Raw genomic sequence first — 19,846 nt, forward strand, 5'->3', positions numbered from 1 at the left:
TAGAACATCATGAAACTTGTTTCTTAAGGAGACAAGATGGTATATCTTGAAAGTTAAAGATTCAAATATAAAATTCTTGGCTACTCTTAGGCCTCTTTCTGCAGACAATCACAGGAATCTATGTTTCTTGAGGATATGTGGGTCCTTATGTTTCCCTGTATATCCTTACCAATGCCTAGATGCATTTACATTAGTCTGTTTAAAACTATACAGAATTATGGAACTATCCTATTTCTTCTAAGATTTTACGGTTATTGTGCAACATGACAAGAACTAAATATCAACTTTTTCCTCATTATCCCATTTCTTCTATGGCATGGTCTTGGATCTTCATTTCCTTTTAATCATAGCTTACCAAATAAACCTATTGGTATCAAAACCATGCCTTTTCAGATTCTTGTGATGCACAATGTGCTTGTTTTTTGCATTATTATTCTCTTCCCCAAGGTCCCGAACTGCCGGTTCGGGGAGTCCGGGGCCATACCGGCGGCGGACCGGGACGGTTCCAGCATTAAAATCGCGACACCTTCGCCAGAGGGAGAGAAGAAGAAGAAAAAAGAGGAAAAGAGAGAGAGAGAGCGGGGAAGGGAGGGAGAGGAAGGAAGAGAGGTCGGTCGGCGGAGGCCGGGGAAACCTCCGCGCGGAGGAGGCGGAAGCCGGGGAGATGCGGAGGCGGGGCTCCGCCTCCAGTCCCCATTGCTAACTTCAACTTAAAAAAACGCAAAAATAAAAAGGGCCCCTTCCGGGCCCCAGTTTTGAACGAAATAGGGGATCGGAGGCGGAGCCCCTTCTCTGCGTCTCACTGGCCTCCGCCTTCTCCGTGTAGAGGCTCTCCGGCCTCCGTCGGCCGGCCCCGGCCGGCCTCTCTCTTCCTTTCCCTCCCTCCGGGGCCGGCCTCTCTCTTCCTTTCCCTCCCTCCCCCCTCTTTCTCTCTCTTCCTCTCTCATTCTTCCTCTCCCCCGTCTCTTCTACTGTGTCGAAAGGGGCCGACACGGCACGACACGGGCCTGTACCGACTCATCCTGCCGGGCAACCTGTACGGTGCCTGATACCGGTTCCGCCGACGTTGCTCTTCCATTTGTATTTGGATATACTGACTTCTGGTATCATTCTTGGCATCATTGTATAAATGTCTTGGATTAGGGTGATGTAAATCCCTTAGAGAGTTAAGGGATTACTCAAAAGTTCTCTTTCTTGATCCTTATAGATACTGATACTTCCATGTTGTATTTTGAGTTCTTATCAAATAGTTTAAAACTAAAAAAATATTTGTAGTATATATGGATTAATATATATAATAAATTATGGCTGTAAATTTATTAGTTTTTACCCATGCACTCATATATAACTTGGATTTTGTGTTTATTCTATGTAATTTTCTTGTATACAAGTTTTTAAGATCAAAGAATATCTAGTAACATTCTTTCCTGCAACAGAGTCACTATTATGAGGCTAAAATACTTTTTTGTTTTGCAGAATGTTTTCGGTTGGATGCATCTATGGCAGGAATGATGGTGATAGATTTGGTTTCTTTTGTCATGCAGCTCTTGAGTTTCTATTCCAAAGTGGATCTTGTCCTGTAAGCTAAAGTTATATACATGTCTGTGAATATTGATTATTTTAAAAATTATAATATCTTTTCATTTTCATTCTATGGGTAAAATTTTTACATACTTTGTTCATTTTATTTATTATATGTAGTAGATTTTATTGGCATATTTTTAAATTTTTAAACAACCAGAAATATTACCTTCTAAAATAAAATGCAGAGGCAGTCGTACAGAAGTTGGTATTGATGAGCCCTACTTGATTGATCATGTTGGTTAAATAATTGAATAAATCTGCAAATAACGGTTCAGAAGCTGAGCTATGCTGATTGTTAGAAGGCCTTAACATCGATACCGGACAAGATTAGTACTAGCCTATCAATCTGAAGCAACAAATCATCACATGAGCATAGGGTACAGGCAAGGTTTGAAAAACTGACTGTACTGCGGTATGATATTCCTCTACTGAGGCATACCAAGGTATATTGAGCGTGTAGATTATCATAATATACCATGCTATTTCAGACCTTGGATAAACCATGAGTATGTATGGAGGTGTACCACAGTACATGCCATACTTAATATTGACCGGTAGACCCCGTACTGGGCATTTCAAACGTTAAGCACTGTAGTAGTTCAAGTTTACATTGCAATTTGCATTGGCTCAGGGCATTTGCCATCAGAATAACCCTTATGTCATGTGAAAAGACAGGTGGATAATTATAACACCACACCACTTGGTTATTTAAACTGAATGAGCCTAACACATCATGATTTGATGGTTGAGACACTTGCATTACTCATTTTTGATTTATGTTTGGTGCATTGGTACCATGAGATGTAATTCCTTAGAACTGTTTGGCATTGATGGAGATGCAGCTGTTTGCTTAGTCAATTGAGAGAAGTGTGTCTTAAATTTATTTTTCCTAAAAATAATAGCCAACGATCACTTTTAGTGACTCATTTGACATGGCTGCAAGTTATGTATGATGACCATGATATGGTAACAGTGTTTGTTTCTTAGTTGCTTGAGAAGTGATTCAACACTAACAGAGATGTTTTTATCTCATAGTTTTTGCATATGTCATTGACTCCAGGAGTACATGTGTGCTAATATCAGTTACCAACACTTGGCTAACTTGTTTAGACCGAGTCATGAATTTAAATACAAGTGGCCTAATAGGTGCGTGTGATTGTTGTCAAGGGAAACATGAGATGCCTCAACAAGGAATTTGTGCAGCTTGAAGCTCAGGCCAGGTCAAATAAAAACATGGGAAAAAGTGTCCTTGCTAATCATTGTCTTTGAGGCATGGACACAGATATGAGATATGATTGAATTATGTAGATATGATACAATCTTTAGAAGTAGGACATGATATGATTGGGATTTGACAGTAAATAAAATATTTTATATATACGTAAGAAGCATCCATAGATTCCATACAGTAACATCAACATCTACAACTCTACTGGTGAGCCATCGTATAGATCCGTAAGCCACAGTTCATACTTGATAAGATAATCAGAAGATGCCTTCACTTATTGCAGAGGATTTGTTGCCCAATTTTTTGTATTTTATTCTTTACAAAAAAGGAACCATGTGGGTGATTGTTGGGAAAAGATGGTTTCACTTTTACCAATTTTTGATTGTTTTCTTTTCGTTTCTTTTTTTCTTTGACCAGTTTGTCCTCTTCCTCAAGGACCTCTGATTTGACCTCTCTCCCTAGGTTGGTGAGTGCGAGAATGCGGTAAGATTTGTTGGGTAACATCTCTATTGGTTAAGGTTAGTGGGGAACAACCCACGTTTCCTTGTGCAATTCCTGTAAAAAATATTGATATAATATTAATAGTTCCCACCTTTTCCCAAACTTGTCCCAGAGCTTCTCCTTTCTAAAACCCCAACTCCCACATCATTTTCATGTCTTCCGCTCATAAACTCTTCAGTGAGTATTAACCATATAAATCCTTTTCCTTTTTCCGTCTTTAATTGAGAAGATTGGTTCAAATGCTTCTTTGTGCAGTGTAGCAATGGAGCATATGCAAGAGTTGGTCATATCTTCAGAGTAGATTGTGAGAACCCTGTGCACAGAGCCAGTATTCTATCCTCTTAGGACAGCACCCAGCATGCTTCAATCCAGGATTTCCTACCCTTTTTCTTTAGTTCTTTGATTGCTTAGATTTTCTGATTTTAGTAATGATTCAAAAAATAATCTGAAAACATTTTCTGGAATAGATCTAAGATCTTGTTTTCTCAGCTTGCATCTAACACATCTTGCTCCAATGAGGATACTAACATGATGGCACTCATGCTGTGACCATGTCTGGTGATGTAGATTGATGATAGAGTTGCCATTTTTGTACAATGACTTGTGATGTTTACTTAGCAAACTACACATCTAGCTCCAATAAAGGTTCTAACATGATGACATTCATCCTGTGACCATGTCTGGCGATGTGGATTGTTGATATAATTGCTATTTTTATAAAATGATTCTTGAAGTTTACTTAGCAAATTCGAGAAGGGGATTCTTAGATCTGATGCCATGAGATAATAGGAACTGGTAGCAAACATTGCAAGAGTATAATTGTCTATCAAATGGGGCATGCAGATGATGTATCATTATAATGGCCTATAACCGTCATGTGTAGCATGTGAGTACTGTAAATAGAATTCCATATACATGTAAGCACAGGATACAAGCTTTTAGAAAACTATTAGTTGTCTATTTTTCAGTTGGCTATCCTTTCATTAGAACATGTACCAATTGCAGCAAAATACACCTTTATGAGATTTTTTGGCATCTTAAATTGAAATTTTGCATTAAAATTACTATCATTTGTCTCTTCAAGATTTATTTTTAAAAATTGTCTTCAATGAAGTAGTTGGATGACCAATTATTGGTGATTTACATGACTCAAATAAACTGTCTTTTCTTGTATATTTGATCTATAGGAACCATTCATTTGTTTTTAAAATAAAAAAAAAATTGATTTACTCAAGTGACTATATACTTGCACATGGAGTCTTTTGAGGTCTAGAGTTCTGCATGGTAAAGTATCTGCACAAAGGCAAAAATTATGAAGTTTAAAGCCAAATTTGTACAATTATCTACTTGCTAGAAATCTCTCTCGCTCTCTGTCCCTCTTTTTGCTTGTTTTGGTATTTTTCTGGGATAGTAATCAACACCATTATATCATTCTTTTTTTAACGTAAACTTCCTAATAGTTGATGTATCTCTATGGACAGGATATTTTGCACTGCCATGATTGGTCTAGTGCCCCCGTGGCATGGCTATTTAAAGAACATTATAGGCATGATGGACTGAGTAATGCTCGAGTTGTCTTTACTATTCACAATCTTGAGTATGGGGTACACCACATTGGCAAAGCAATGACACATGCTGACAAGGCTACAACTGTTAGTACCTAACTCTTGCAGGGATATTCGTTTTAGCATTTCAGTTAGTCATCACTAACATACTATATACAATGTCCAGTATATAATTTCATTACCTTCATATCTAGTTTCTGCTTTGGATGGTGAGATTTGGCTAATGTTTTTGTTTTATTGAATATTAGATGTGCTTGTCGTGTTCCTTTATTAGTTTTTTGAGCTGTAGACCATATTTTGATATCTCTGAAATGATGATCTCCTTAATTGAGAAAATTTCCCCCTTAATGTCCTTTTTATAGTTTTATTAGGAAAATATTAACCCATTTATTCCACTACTTATGTGGTGTTATAGTTCCATTACTATTTCATGCAAGTTATGTCTCATTGATTGCTTTCCTAGATGTTTCTCTACAGAAACAATATTAATTAGAAGAAGGTGCTAACTAATCAGAAGTAGCTGATAGAAAATGATCCAACAAAATATTTTAAAGTTAACACCCCCTTTCACATGCAGACCAAATCATCCACATGGAAACTAGAATGGGGTCTAGAGGATAGCCATGTTAATTGATTGGCTTGGACTGGATTTGAACTCATCACGTCTAGCAAATTTGGCATTGATATCATGTTAGCTTGTGATCAGCCATGGCATGATGGCAGCATCATGTATGTGAACAATCAACAGATACAAAGAAAAAATAGATGCATGAAATACATAGAAAGATCAAAGGTCGAACGGACATCGACCTCACCACTGTCATGTGTCTTTTCGATACTAATGACCTAGAACTATTTCAAAAGTTTGTCTTCTAGAAAGTGACTGCTTTTTTCCCTAGTTTCAAATTGATGCCAAATTAGTTCTCTTGCATATAATGTCATGAATATATATGGCTCTCAAACATTTTCTTTTCTTCAGTTCTGACTGCCAGCCATATTATATTTGCATACTTTTCCATTGTCATTCTTATCTGCATGTGGTAATCTCAAAAGTAATTCTAGAATTCATGTTTGATCCAACATCCTTGTTTCCCTGCAACTGTCATAATTGAACAGTTGCTGATGACATCATATGGTGTTCATGGAGTAGTTCTAACCAAATTTTAGACTATCAACCACATCAGCTAGTACAAAGAGCACCAAGGTACACTATACCGGAACCAACACCTATGCTGGGGGGCCGGCAGTATGGTACGTTACGGTGTAGTGTTGTTTCGGTGCGTACCGATAAAGGAGAACCGACGAGGGAGGGGGAGAGAGAGGAAAGGGGAGAGAGAGAGGGGGAGGGAGGGAGAGGGCAGGGAGGTAGAGGGAGGGGGAAAAAGGGAAGGAGAGAGGAAAAGAGAGAGTGGAGGGAGGGAGAGGGAGGGAGGAAGGGAGGGAGAGAGGGCGGCGAAGAGAGAGAGGCAGAGGGAGGGGGGAGAGAGGGCTTTTGAAGCCCTCCTCTCCTCTACGGCGTCGTAATAGAGGCAGAGCCCCTGTTTTGTCCTCTCCTATGCGGCATCGTAACGGAGGCAGAGCCCCTATTTCGAAACCGAAACAAGGGCTCCAGCCTCTATCGACTTCACTTAAAAAAAAAAAAAAATCAAAAAACAAAGAGGCTGAATCCCCTATTATGATGCCGCGGAGAAGGGGCTTCCAAAGCCCTCTCTGCCTCCTTCCCTCCGCCTCTCTATCCCTCCCTCCCTCTCTCTTTTCCTCTCTTTCCTTCTCTCTCTTCCCATCCCTCGTCGGTTTTTCGAACCAAAGGGTGAAACCATGCCGTCCCGCCCTGAGTACAGCTCGGTATGCTCCGAACAGGGCGATTTGGAATGGTACGACCTTCCTTGGGGAGCACCATACCAATTTGGCTCGATGCGCTTCCATGTCAACACATGATATAGGTGCTATGCTGATTTCAACAATGTACATGTGTCAATATTGGGCATACTGTAACATACTGACCATTCTAGTAAGATAATGGATAGGGTCTGGTACAAAGACTTAAAACATGGTTCTAACATTATTTCTTAATGTTAGCAAGATACATTTAAGCTACCATGCTCTTTAAATCACTATCTTTCTGCAGCACACAATTTACTGTTTAATCATCCTTTGAACATGGTTTATTTTGTGTCAATCCTCTAATTTAACTATGGTCAGAATCCAAAATTTGTGCTAAAACAGTAATTTTGAGCAGCATTTGGTAAGACAACACCCAGCCTTTCTTTGTAGGCGGTGCTCCTTATTTTAATCACTTTTCAACTTTTTCTGTTTTGCAGGTTTCGCCCACATATTCCAAGGAGGTCTCAGGAAATCCTGCAATTTCTCCTCATCTTTTTAAATTCCATGGTATTTTAAATGGAATTGATCTAGATATCTGGGATCCATTCAATGATAACTTTATTCCTGTAAGTTACATAACTCCTGTTGAAAGCTTTGACGTCAAAAGTTCTTTTATGTTATAAATTGGTACTCTCTCTTTTTTTTTTTTTGTTTCTTCACTATAGAGGTTCTTGATGTTTGAGTTCATGATCTAAATTCTTCATGTGGTTCATGCATTTTCCATTATATATATACTTGATGTGCTCTGAGTATCAAACTTAATTTTGATTTGTTTAAGCATGGTTAACTTGAAGTTTAAACGTCAGGATGTTGTTTAAGCGATGATGAATGGAGGGTTGTATGAGTTAAAAGTTATGACAGCTTTATGGTTCTCCGATTTAAATGTATATAGTATTAATGGATCGATAGGGGAAGTAATAAAATTATTATAGATTTTCACTTGTTCTTAGTTTGGTCAGTATTTTACTAGAAACTTGTGTATATATCTCAAATGATCTATATTAGATATGTATTGTGAGTCCTTTACGCATTAGACACTAAGGTTCTCATCAAATTCTTCACTTGCAGGTTTCAGAGATTGGAGTGTTGGACGGTACATGAGTTTGATCCACCATAATGACATTAGAACTTCCCCATATTCATTTTGGATATTGACAAAGGATTTGGTATTAAAATAACTTTGCAAGTTTGTTTTTTTGCTTGCCAAGACAGACATGGGGCTGCTTGTCTGAGTCCGATTCTCACATCAATGTTCATCCTATACTGTTTACTTATAGTCAGTGTATGAAAGTGGAAACAAAATGAATCATCATTGAAGTGAAGGTCAATTACTTTTTGCGTCCACAACCAATGATGCTCGAGCATGCTGTTAGAAGATGAATAAAAAGTGATGATATATTGATCAACAAGGTGATAAAAAGAGATGTTAGTAATGAGCTTAATAACATTGAGTACATGCTGGGTTGGAGAACTAGAACTAGACATCTTTGTAGATTTTTTAGGGTCGCAACCAACGTCTGTTGTGCTGGTACCGGCTCCTGTTCCGGTTGCTCGACGGCACGAGTCGGTACTGCCCTGCGCCGTGCCATGCCAACCCTATACCGACACAGTAGAGGCGGGGGAGAGGGAGAACGGGAGAGAAAAAGAGAGAGAGAGAGAGAGCGGGGGAGGGAGAGGAAGAGAAAGGAGGAGAGAGGCCGGCTGGTAGATGCCAGGGAGCCTCCGTGTGGAGGAGGCGGAGGCCGGGGAGCCGCGGAGGCGGGGCTCTGCCTCCGGTCCCCTATTTTATTTCACTTAAATACCAAAATGTAAGTTAACATAGCATCTATACTTAAAGGCGCCAGCTTATCTAGCTAGTAAAATTTTTGGCAGTTGGACCAAGTGAGAATGAGTACAAACTACAAAGGTTATATGGTGTTTTACAACTGAAGAGATAAAGCAAAATAGCAAATTTCTCTCTATATAAAAATACTATTTGATGCTCAAAAGTAAGGATTACAAGGTTAATTACAGTGTTCTCTAGGTCTCTTAATTGCTCAGGACAGTAGAGTCCATTTGTAAACTCATTACATCAAAACAAAAGAGAATAAACTAAAATTGGCATCCTTTTGGTGGTTCAAACTGACATACAATTCTGATGCCAAGCTAGCTAGAGGTGGGTGGAATAAAGTGCTGTCCTTTCTAGCATCAAGATACTCCATAATCAATGGCAACAGAAGATTAATCCAAGGACCCCTCATACATAACTGTTGATCACTAACAACAAAATGATGACCCAACTAAATTTGGATTAGATGTTGGTGATGCCAGAATTGGATATACCTAATGTAGTAGTGCTAGTTGCTGACATTAGACTCTAAACTTCATATATTAACTGGTTCATGTTAGTTAATGCTTTGCTGACATCTTGAATGAACTTGTCCATTGCTTTTTGTAAAGCTTGGAATTTTTGGGTTCAATTGTGCTTGGACCAGATCATAACAGGCCATGACATATCGGAGGATGCTCCAGGGGCTTAGTAGTAGAGGATTCTCCAAGTACTTATCATAGACTTTATTAGGGGCATTACTCACATGCAGATATTAAGATGGTAAGTATGCAACCAAATTATGATGCTATTTGGAGTCCTATAAGTAGAGACACAAGCAGCTCAAGTTGCACGTGTGGGCCAGCATACTTGTTGGATTCTACAAGTCCAATTGCAAAGTAAGTTGAATTGCTCGTTGTGTTGCAACTCGGCCATCTTGCAGTAGGTCGACTCGTGGTCAAGATGGAAGTGAGAAGAGTTGCAGCCATTCTAGTAGGTATCTTAATTAAAAAAAAGATTTTCTAATTATTCTATCTTGATCAACGTCTTAGCATCCCACCACATGTCATCGCCTCCCTCCTCTTCGGTGTTCCATCCTAACCTTGCCTCCTGTTGGATCTTCCTAGCCATGTCGTGCCAAACCTCCCCCATCCTCTCCTCCTTCCCCATCCTGCTTTCCAGTTCCTCATTGCCACTCTCGATGCCTCCACAGGTTCTTACCACCTTCGGAATGCCCACGGTCGCCTCCTCTCCCTTGGCCTTCGCCGCAGCAGCTTTCTCATCATCCGCCTCCTTCGTGGCATCGCCTACTTCGTCCCTACCCACCCATACTCGCTCCTCATCTTCGCCTAGTTTCCCCACCCCAACCTCTTTATTTGGACTACTCTCATCTGCAATGAGCCCTCCGTTCCTTCTCCTCTTCCTCCATCATGGCCCACCTGTTCCGCCTTTATGCCACCATGTGTTATCTTTACCCCCCACCCTACCTCTCTCCTTCACCTTCTTCACCCTCCTCAAGGTTTGCACCATCACCCATTCCCTCTCCATGGGTGCCCAAGTGCACATCTAGGCCCTCACCGCTGGCAGCTTTGATGCCAGCCTCCTCGTCCAGAACACCCTCATCTTCATTTGCATTAAGTGCTCCGACCTAGAGTTTGCTCGCAAGATGTTCATCGGAATGTCTGTTAGAGACTCAGTATCTTGGACTTTGTTGATTTCACCCATACCAAGACCGATAACATGAGCCTCGCCAAGGGGCTTTTCGAGAGGACCCTGCTGAAGGACATGGTGTTGTGGACCACCATGGTCGCGGGGTACGATCGCACCCCCTCTTCTCTCCATCTTTCTCATGTCGCCCCTCTTTTCCCTCCTATCACAAAAAACGAGCATTGTTGTAAATCAACTACTCCAATTTAAGTTGTAATGCGACTTGAGTTGCAATGCAACTTCAATTACAGGGCTCCAAATAGCTCCTATATAGAAAGCCAATTCACACTATAGTATTATTCCAATGTATAGTGAATTTAGAAAGATGGTATATAATTTAGATAATCTAAAGCAAGAAACTTAACCAAGAAAGCCTTATGTTTAGGCAATGAGTTGCATGAAATGTCTGATTTTGATTGACTCAAAATCTAGAAGAAGGTGCATTAAGACCTAGTAGAGATGTTTAAAAGTATTGTAGTAATGCAAATAAACATCCTGTAATTGACAGCTACATGCTGAAACACTTGCAATGCTACGAGGATGGTAGTTGCAAGGCAGCCAGTTTTCACTGATTTATCCAGATTTAACATAAATTTAGCATGTAATGTTTATCTATGGGCTAGGTAGGTTGAGTTATTTAAAGTTGACCGTAACTCAAAGTTTCTATGATAAGCCTAAGCTTGACTGAAACCAGATTTATGTTATTTAGGCTACGGTTTGCTATGGATGTGGATTGGTTACAAGTCTACTGGCTTTTCCTTCAGGATAGTTCTGAAGATGACGACCTGTCCTTTAGCTTCACAATCCTGAAAGAAGTTATTTTGGCCTATTTAACTAAAAATGAACAAACCTGATTATCATATCTCCATTCGAACATTTTGGGTGAATCTTGACAAGTTGACATTGTTTGGTTCACGTTATTTCAGGTATCTTATACATCAGAGAATGTTGTTGAAGGTAAGAAGGCTGCTAAAGAAGCGTTGCAGCAAAGGTTTGGATTGAGGAAATCTGACCTCCCTTTAGTAGGGATAATTACCCGATTGACAGTTCAGAAGGGAATTCACCTCATTAAACATGCTATTGGGCGAACTCTTGATCGCAATGGGCAGGTTTCTTTTTTTCCTGCATACTGAAATAACTTTCTTTAATCCATGATTCCTTCCATCTCTGTAGCTGATGTTAATACATATATCAGGTCTTTTGATATCTATACATCATTTCTATATTTCATATCAATTTATCAATTTCACTCAAGAATAATTTTGATTTTTGAGTGCAGGTTGTCTTGCTCGGTTCTGCTCCAGATCCTCGTATACAAAATGATTTTGTTAATTTGGCAAATCAAGTGCATTCTTCGCATGCTGACCGTGTACGCCTTTGTTTAACCTATGATGAGCCTCTTTCGCATTTGGTGAGATCTCATAAATTTTTAGAGATGCTCATACCATGTTACTCTTAGCAATACAAAATCTTTTACATTCTCATTTCCCCCTGCTAGATATATGCTGGTGCGGACTTCATTCTTGTTCCATCACTTTTCGAACCATGTGGCCTAACCCAACTTATTGCTATGCGATATGGCTCTATCCCTGTTGTACGTAAAACTGGAGGTAAGTGCCTTAAAAGTCCTTTTTTTGGGGTTTCAGCTAGCCTGTTCCAGTATGACTTTTAAGCAACCAAATGATTTATCAACATATTAATCATTAACCATAAATGCTTATGATCTATCATTACTTATTAAATTTAATTTAGTTTATAAACCCAATCTCATATAATCTAGTATTGTTGGTCTACTGTCCGCATTAATTTCTTTCATGAATTTAGTTATTACTCTGATATGTAACCAATACCTGAAGTTCTGTGCTCGGGATGCATTCTTCCCTTAAGCATCTAGACAAATTTGAAGGGTTGGTTGTGTAATAAAATAATAGACTACAACACAATATCCAGCTAGTGATTCTTGTTAAAAAAAAAGTCCTTGATTTATATTTAAACTCTAAGTTCTTGTATTGGCTTTTTTTCCTTTTTGAGAACATCATATTTCACAGTATCATATTAAAATTCTATTGAAAGCCCATGAAGCAGTGGTTGTGTCCAGATCTGAATTTTGAGGATGGCTTTTTGGATGGATCCACTGTTCCTATTGGTCTTACAAGATGTCTTAATAACCCTTTCTTTGTGTACTCTCCCTTTCTCTCCTAGTTTCTGTCTTAATGTAATAGTTTCTTACTATCATGCATACATAATTTTAATGCCTTATTTGCCCAAGTTGCTGGTCCAATAAGTAATTAGCAACTCTTTGGATGTGGAGTGATCAACAATTCCACCATCCAGTTGACTTTGTGGTGTCAACCAAGGTTATAAAAACTGATACCAAACCTCATACAGTTTTCCCACCAAAACAGTATGCAGGTTACAGGACGGCTATTGACAATACGTATGGAAACTAATCATATCAAAAAGAAATGAAAAATTGTCAATATGCACTGATAGGTCAGGTATGATATCACCAATAGACACCAATATGAACTGGAAGGGACCAATGCATACCTGTACGGATGGTTTCAGGATCTTGGCTCTTATACTAGTGTCAGTTTCACATCAGAATGGCATGGTACAGGTACTTTACTGTCCCATTCTGGTGGTTTTTGTATCTATTGTGTCAACTGTTGGATCACATAACTTTTTAAAACAACATTAAGTATTGAACTGTGGAGAAAAATCATGATTTTAACAAAGATAATTACAGATGGTCATGATTTAGTTGATTGTTTGTGTATTTTGTATTGGATTTGATGTAAATACGCCTTATTGCTTGCCTATTCTGACATGTGGCACAGCATCAGTGGCTAGTTATGAGATTATGGATATTTTGCTCATTTGCTCATTTGAAGATTCTAAGGTCCTTGCTACAATTAATAGTATTTAGTATACTGTTGGTTTAGTTTATTTTGGCTTCGATGTAAATTGGCCTTTGGAATCAAATTTTTGACCCAAATACTGGCATGTGACAAAGCATAAGTTGCTAATTGTTAGAATGTGGGTGTTGCTCTGATAAGTTATGATACCTCAATATTATAAAGAAAGCAAAAGGATGTTAGACCAGACTAAGCAGTTTGTGAACTTCCTTCATTTCCTCTTTTCTCTCTTTCCCTTCTTTGTCCTATTTTTATTGATAATTTATTCAGTATTTAATCATTGCTTCTTATATTTTCTCTCATTTACTTACTGACTCCCTAAATGGAAAAGCCTCTCATCTGATTTTCTATAATTGATTGAAGCCTTTAAAAATGGTCTGGGTTAAATTTTATGCTACAATTCCCATGTGGTTCACAGTCTGACTGCGTATTGTGTCTGTGATTTTGAAATTATGTTGAGCATATGCTGCGGGGTTCCAGAATAAACATTCTAGTGAGTGGTGACATATCTGTAGAAAAATTATAAATGGTTTATTTTGGACTTTAGGCATACCTCTCCATAGTACTGATGTAGCTCTTGTAGGTTTTTGTATACTTCTGCATCAGTGACTACTATTATTTGCATAAACCGGTATCATATGAAAATTTTGGTCCCAAAAAATATGGGAAGGTTATGCAAATTTTTGAACTCCGGTGATAATGAGACTTTTTCTCTCTAGTTTATTTCTAGTTCGTGTATATATTTTCCTAATATACCTAAGAAATCACAGGAATTGGTTAATGAACGTGAGTCACTTTTTTCATGCTTCTCTTTGATCTCTAGATCATATGCAGATTAAAGTGTTTCATTTTATAATTCTTTACTTTTTCTCACAATATAGGCATATTAGATTTGAGGATAAGCAGGTCACCCTTTGCATCTTGCAGGACTCTGTGATACTGTTTTCGATGTAGACAATGATAAACAAAGAGCTCATGCACAAGATCTTGAACCAAATGGGTTTAGTTTTGATGGAGCGGATCCTTCTGGTTTAGATTATGCTCTTAACAGGCACGTAAAATATCTTGGTCCATTATATTGTTGCATATTTAATGCTAAAATATGTCATTATAATTATGAATTTCAAAATGGATGACTAAGAAAGAAAGTTTCTTGTAGGTAATAATGCAGTTCACATCTGTTTGGTTTAGTGTTATGGTAATTGCTTTATCATTTTAATTAAAGTATGGTAGATTAGCAAAATGTATTGGAAACTTTGTTTGACTATAGTCTATATATCCATTAAGAACAATTATTTATTATACATGACAAAGTATCTAATGCTACAGAAGTATTTTGTTTCCTAGATAAGTAATACTGGATAACACTTGGGAACCCTAATGTGGTCGTGTCTCACAAATGTAATGAACCTGAGGTTTTTTGTGATGCAAACTATTATCTAATGCGATATGATTCCAAAAAAATATCATCTGAAAATTAGAATCTGGAACTACCATGGACAGTAAAAGAATTCTAACTAACTTACAAGGATAATGCATGGAAAGTATTCAATACATGCAAATTGCTGAAAGTTAATATTGATCTGATGTTTGTGTGCAAATTAAGCATGAGTTCAGAAAACAAATGCACTGAAAATTGTGAAGAGTGTTAAAGGACTCATGCTGATGGATTTTTATTAACTTGAAATGGAACACTTGCATCCCACTAAATGACAATATTGCATCTGGGTCCTAGCTTTTGGATTGCAACAGTTGCTAATTAATTGGGCAAACACATCCTTTCATGAATGATAGAGGAGATGCACAGTCCAAGGTTCGCAAAAACATCAAGTTAGGGGTATGATGAATAGGAAACTTGAGGAATAATTTCAGATCTTCCAAAGCATGCAAAACCTTTTTTGGGGAACATAAGGTGTTTAAAAGCAAGGGTGGAGGTACTTTACTAGTATGGTATGGTACTTTATCACATGCAATATGCCTCTTGAAACCAGCATAACATAAAGGAGGTGTATACCGTGTGCCAATACAGACTAGTACTGTGAGGTGTACGGGTACTTAAATCCTTGTTTAAAGAGTCTTCACAATGTATTAGTGGTTTGCTATGTGGCTAAAGGAGTGCTGGAATTTTAACAAAAGAAAGAATGTATTCTTAGAACTCCAAAATAAAGGGATTGAATTGTCCTTGGGCACAATAGAGCTGATTGGTCTAAGTGCTGCAACTTCTGCTGCAGTAAAATGGAAGTTAGAGGCTGCTAGACCTGTAGGATTGGATGTTTATGGTTGCGAGAATGAGGAGGAGGAAGGAAAAAGGGAAAATAACAATTGACACAACAAGAAAAAAAAGACATGTAGAACATATATAAGATCTTATGCTTGAAACCTGAAGACTCAATCCCTAGGGCCTCAGAAACATACCCGTGCCTATTTTCTTTATTCCATAAGGAGTTACATACATCCCCTAGAGGTGACTGTCGAAGACATATAAAGGTTTGGTCCTGTTGAGTCTAATATGTATTGTTGACCTTTTGCTATCAGCCTAAGCTTTTGGAGTCAACTGGTTAATTAATATTGTCAAAGCCTAGATCTATCGGCGATCACAAGTTTGAATCATCTCTATTCCACCAGTTTATTTAATTGGCCTAACTGTTGTCTTTCACCTAATCTAGCCTCCACATGCATGATCCAGGTTGAACGCATGGTGGTGGTAAGCCTAATATGCATTATTGACCATTTCCTCATTAGCTTGAGCTTTCAGAGTCACTTAGTTAATGGTTCCCTCCCTAAAACCAATAATGTGCTTTTGCTTTTTATTTCAGCATAGGAGCAATTAAGTCATATAAAACCATGGCTTTACTTAATTAAGGGAAATTATAACATTAATAAAGTAAAACATTGAAGACTTCAAAGTAACTCCATCAGGACTCGAGTCATGGTCACATATTGTTCTTTAATGTTCCAACAGCTCCTAATCATGGTGTGAAATCGTCAATGTTGATCGACAAGCTTGGAGATCTCCTTGCTTGGTTGATATAGATCCAAAGAGCTCCCTAGATTGGTAAAGTTTACCTCGGACAAATAGAGGTGGACATCACTAGATAGAGTGATAAGCATAATTTGAAATTGGAGTCAACTCCAATTAACCAAATTATTTCTAAAATCTGCTTGTGCTAATAGGAACTATCTTCTTGTAATTGATGTCTCAATCTTGTTGTCAACTTTCTTCTTCTGTCCAGTTAGATAGGATTAGAATCTAAAAGAAAGGGGGCTTGAGCTCTATGAAGATAACAAGTGCAGAAATCATGGTGGGGAAACAGAAAAGAGTAAAGGGCTCAATGGCTATCTTTGTATTGTCAAGTCCTTTACATTAAACATAGAGTTGATTCCTATGCAAGTTTTTAAATCCCATGGGGCAGGGCCATCTTGTTTTTCCATGGAATGGGACGCGCTGTCCTCCCCATCTTGACACTTGGGATGAAGGATGTCCTAGGATGCACTGATCGGGTTGTTGGGATGATGGCGGGACAATCTCACCCGGCACTTGGGCACCGACACCTCGTGGAATGCCCCACTGGAACTTGAAACCATGTTCTTATGTCTTATGGAAGATCTAATTAATAAGTACCAATTCTCCTCAACACATGAGAGAGATTGACCTTGTAGAGTGCAGTTTCGTCAAGCCTCCTCATAGTTACCATTTTGAATGGACTTTCTAGGTCTCATTGCTTAAAGCTATTTCTTAGTAAAATTCAGTGGGCAATGCATGCCTAAGTCTCAGAGGTGAGTATTCCAACTTGCCAGGCCTAGATGCAATTGAGGTTTTGGTATTCTAGGCTCCTCATGGAGTTGCAAGATTATTTGGATACCATATGTCATCTTTCTTGACTGATTTTGGTATCCCTAAAATCTTTGATTTAGGACTCCTTGCACCTTCTTGACTGAACAAGTTTCTTCCATCCAATAATTACTCTGTTGGAAGTTATCCTTTAAGTCACTTGTTGGGAGCCTAAACAAGCCCACAGAATTTTTTATATTATAGGAGTAGCAATTTGTCAAAGGCAGTTGGTGAAATCCATATCGAAACTCAACTATTCAAATTTAGACTTGGGTTCAGAGTTTCTTATCTGATTGAATTTTGGTTTGTGTTTGAATTGAGTACTGAAAAGTTATATATATATATATCACTCTATTGTTATTGATATTTTTCTCCAATGCCCCACCTTTTGTTCTTATCTATAGTTTCATCTGCTTTGGTGACTCTACAAACTCCTCTTAAATTTGATAGATTTAGTCTAGATACTTATACTTAATCTAAATATCGAGAATGAAATTGAGTGCATAAAATGACATATAATATGTATTTGAATAATTAAAATTTATGGGAACAAAAGTGTGGAAACTTGGTTTCAGTATCTGTTGGGTCTGTGAAGTTTTAGTTTCAAATATTTCAGAGGGTTCAGAAGTTTTGCTCTAAGTTTTGGAGTTTTATAAAAAGATAAAGAGAAAATTCAAAAATAAAAATAGACAAGAAAAATAAGAAATCTAAAAAAGTTATTAGTCAGCATTTTGGATTTTTTTGTATTATATAGGATCTTCAATCGCATAGTTTCGACAATTCTAGACTTAAATTCGTATTGCATGTAAGTGGAGTTTACATGTATTTTTTTTTTTACTATGGACAGATATATTGTTTGCTTCTTGAACTTTCTTCACTTGAAAATCCATTATATTGGACAATTTAAAGCTTTTTAGCAAGATATGCCATCTGTACTAGTAAGGTACCAATATAGTACCAATGTTCAATTGGTTTATGAGTTGAACCAAGCCATACTAGTCTGAATTGAGTGGAATTGTCTCGTACCACGTGGTTTTAGGTATATCATAGTTGGGAGTGAGAAAAAATGTTGAGAGCTTTCGTCATTACAAAGTGCATATCATATCATTCTGACTGTAGGCACTGTACCATACTGAACATGTAACATATTGGTACAATTTACGGTACCAATTTTGTGGACTTTGCTTTTTAGTGTAGACTGCATACAAAGTTTTTTTGATATTCTACTATAACTCACAAATATATTTAATTCTCATATTTTCGGGGTCAAGTGGCTGTTAATAAAATGCATGTAATTCTACGTGTTATATTCATTTTACATAATAAAAAAAGGTGTTATTTCTTTGAAATATATTGTATTTATTTCTTTATATTAGTTCTTATGTGTTTTAATAAGGACCTTTCTGAAGGCCTTGATCAATCAATGGTTATGTACGTAATTTCAGCATATATATCTCCACTTTTAACTCAAGAAAAAAAAGAGAAAAACATTGGATTTATATTATATAGACTGTGTAATAAAATAAATAAAGAAATCATTCTATAATTGCAAGTACATAGTATTCAAAATAAGAATTTATAACTGGTTATGATCAGCCTAACTGAAACCACCAAACCAGATTGAAACTACCTGAAGTCTCTAAAACTCGCCGAAACCCAAACACTGGAGGTTAGTTTTGATTTGGTTTCAGTCAAAACCGTTCAGTGAAAACGTATCACTTTCAGCTAAAAATGAAGACCTTGATGTGAACTAATAATGCTATGCCAGGTTATTTATTTTGATACTGTCAAAACTAAACATTGGCATAATGAGTTTATTTTCCCTAATTTTAGGATACAAACTTGATTGTTTGTTGTTTAGTCTATGAATGTTATTGTCCTCCATTGCCACCTGTACCCCTCATGCAATATCACAATATGATCCATATGGAATGCATGTAAATTCACAACTACATACAACCACTCTCTTTTGAGATTTGTAGTAGTCTAGTTTTATAAATTGACATTATTTCATCATACAAGATTAATCCTTCTTTTATAATTGAAAAAAGTCTTGCATCTAGAATTCAAATTGAAGAAGAAAATAAAGAAATTTTCCATATGGGTGGTTGGGCCGGGGCACATGGGAAGGAGATTAGAGGGTATTGTATTCCTTTTCTTCTTTGGATTGGAGGAGAGCGGGTTGGGAGGCGTGAAGCCAGCCATAAGCCTTTACCATTATAGTAGATTATCAAATGTTCTCTATGATAATATGTCCAGATGTAGTTATCATTCTTAAGAAGTTTTTTTTTGTTGTTGCTAATTATAAGATTATCTCTGTTTTTAGTGAAGGGTGAAAATGTCAAATAAGCTATTTCGCTTTTTCCATTTAATTAAGGCAATTATTGGGTGTATTTCAGAGCAATCTCTGCCTGGTTTGATGGTCGGGAGTGGTTTAACTCCTTGTGTAAGCGAGTTATGGAGCAGGACTGGTCTTGGAACCGTCCTGCTTTGGAGTACATGGAACTCTACCATATAGCACGGAAGTAAAGGCATGCAAGAAGAACGTATGGCAAGACTTAAGTAAGCTTATATAATTCTTGACAGTGTCTTTGTACAGTCTTTTGGTCTCTTGATTCTTTTTTTTTTTTCAGTTAGATAATTAGCAGCAGTAGATTCTCTATTTTCAGCATGTCACCCCACTCAATAATGTACCAAGCAATACTCGAGCTCGAATGTTTCAGGCATTTGATGCATTTTGGTTGCATTTTAAATTATAGCAATGTAATGCAGATTTGCTGCTTATTATCTAAAGAAAATTAGCCTGTCCATTTTCTACAA

At 37.6% G+C, this 19,846-nt stretch overlaps 1 protein-coding gene across 3 annotated transcripts in view; it reads left to right on the forward strand.

Moving 5' to 3' along the window:
* LOC103706113 (starch synthase 3, chloroplastic/amyloplastic) overlaps positions 1-19,846 on the forward strand; it is a 36,831-nt gene extending 16,985 nt beyond the window's left edge. For 2 of the 3 annotated variants that reach the window (XM_039114457.1, XM_039114453.1), the window contains exons 9-16: positions 1,477-1,579; positions 4,795-4,965; positions 7,200-7,328; positions 11,203-11,385; positions 11,556-11,687; positions 11,775-11,886; positions 14,122-14,245; positions 19,426-19,846. In XM_039114457.1, the coding sequence (XP_038970385.1) occupies positions 1,477-1,579; positions 4,795-4,965; positions 7,200-7,328; positions 11,203-11,385; positions 11,556-11,687; positions 11,775-11,886; positions 14,122-14,245; positions 19,426-19,555 (1,084 nt within the window). In that variant the 3' untranslated portion in view covers positions 19,556-19,846. Of the gene's footprint in view, positions 1-1,476; positions 1,580-4,794; positions 4,966-7,199; positions 7,329-7,830; positions 9,908-11,202; positions 11,386-11,555; positions 11,688-11,774; positions 11,887-14,121; positions 14,246-19,425 lie in introns of those variants that run through there. The other variant, XM_039114463.1, reaches the window with a different exon arrangement.

This window comes from Phoenix dactylifera, chromosome 1 (assembly GCF_009389715.1).
Source record: "Phoenix dactylifera cultivar Barhee BC4 chromosome 1, palm_55x_up_171113_PBpolish2nd_filt_p, whole genome shotgun sequence".
Taxonomy (NCBI): domain Eukaryota; kingdom Viridiplantae; phylum Streptophyta; class Magnoliopsida; order Arecales; family Arecaceae; genus Phoenix; species Phoenix dactylifera.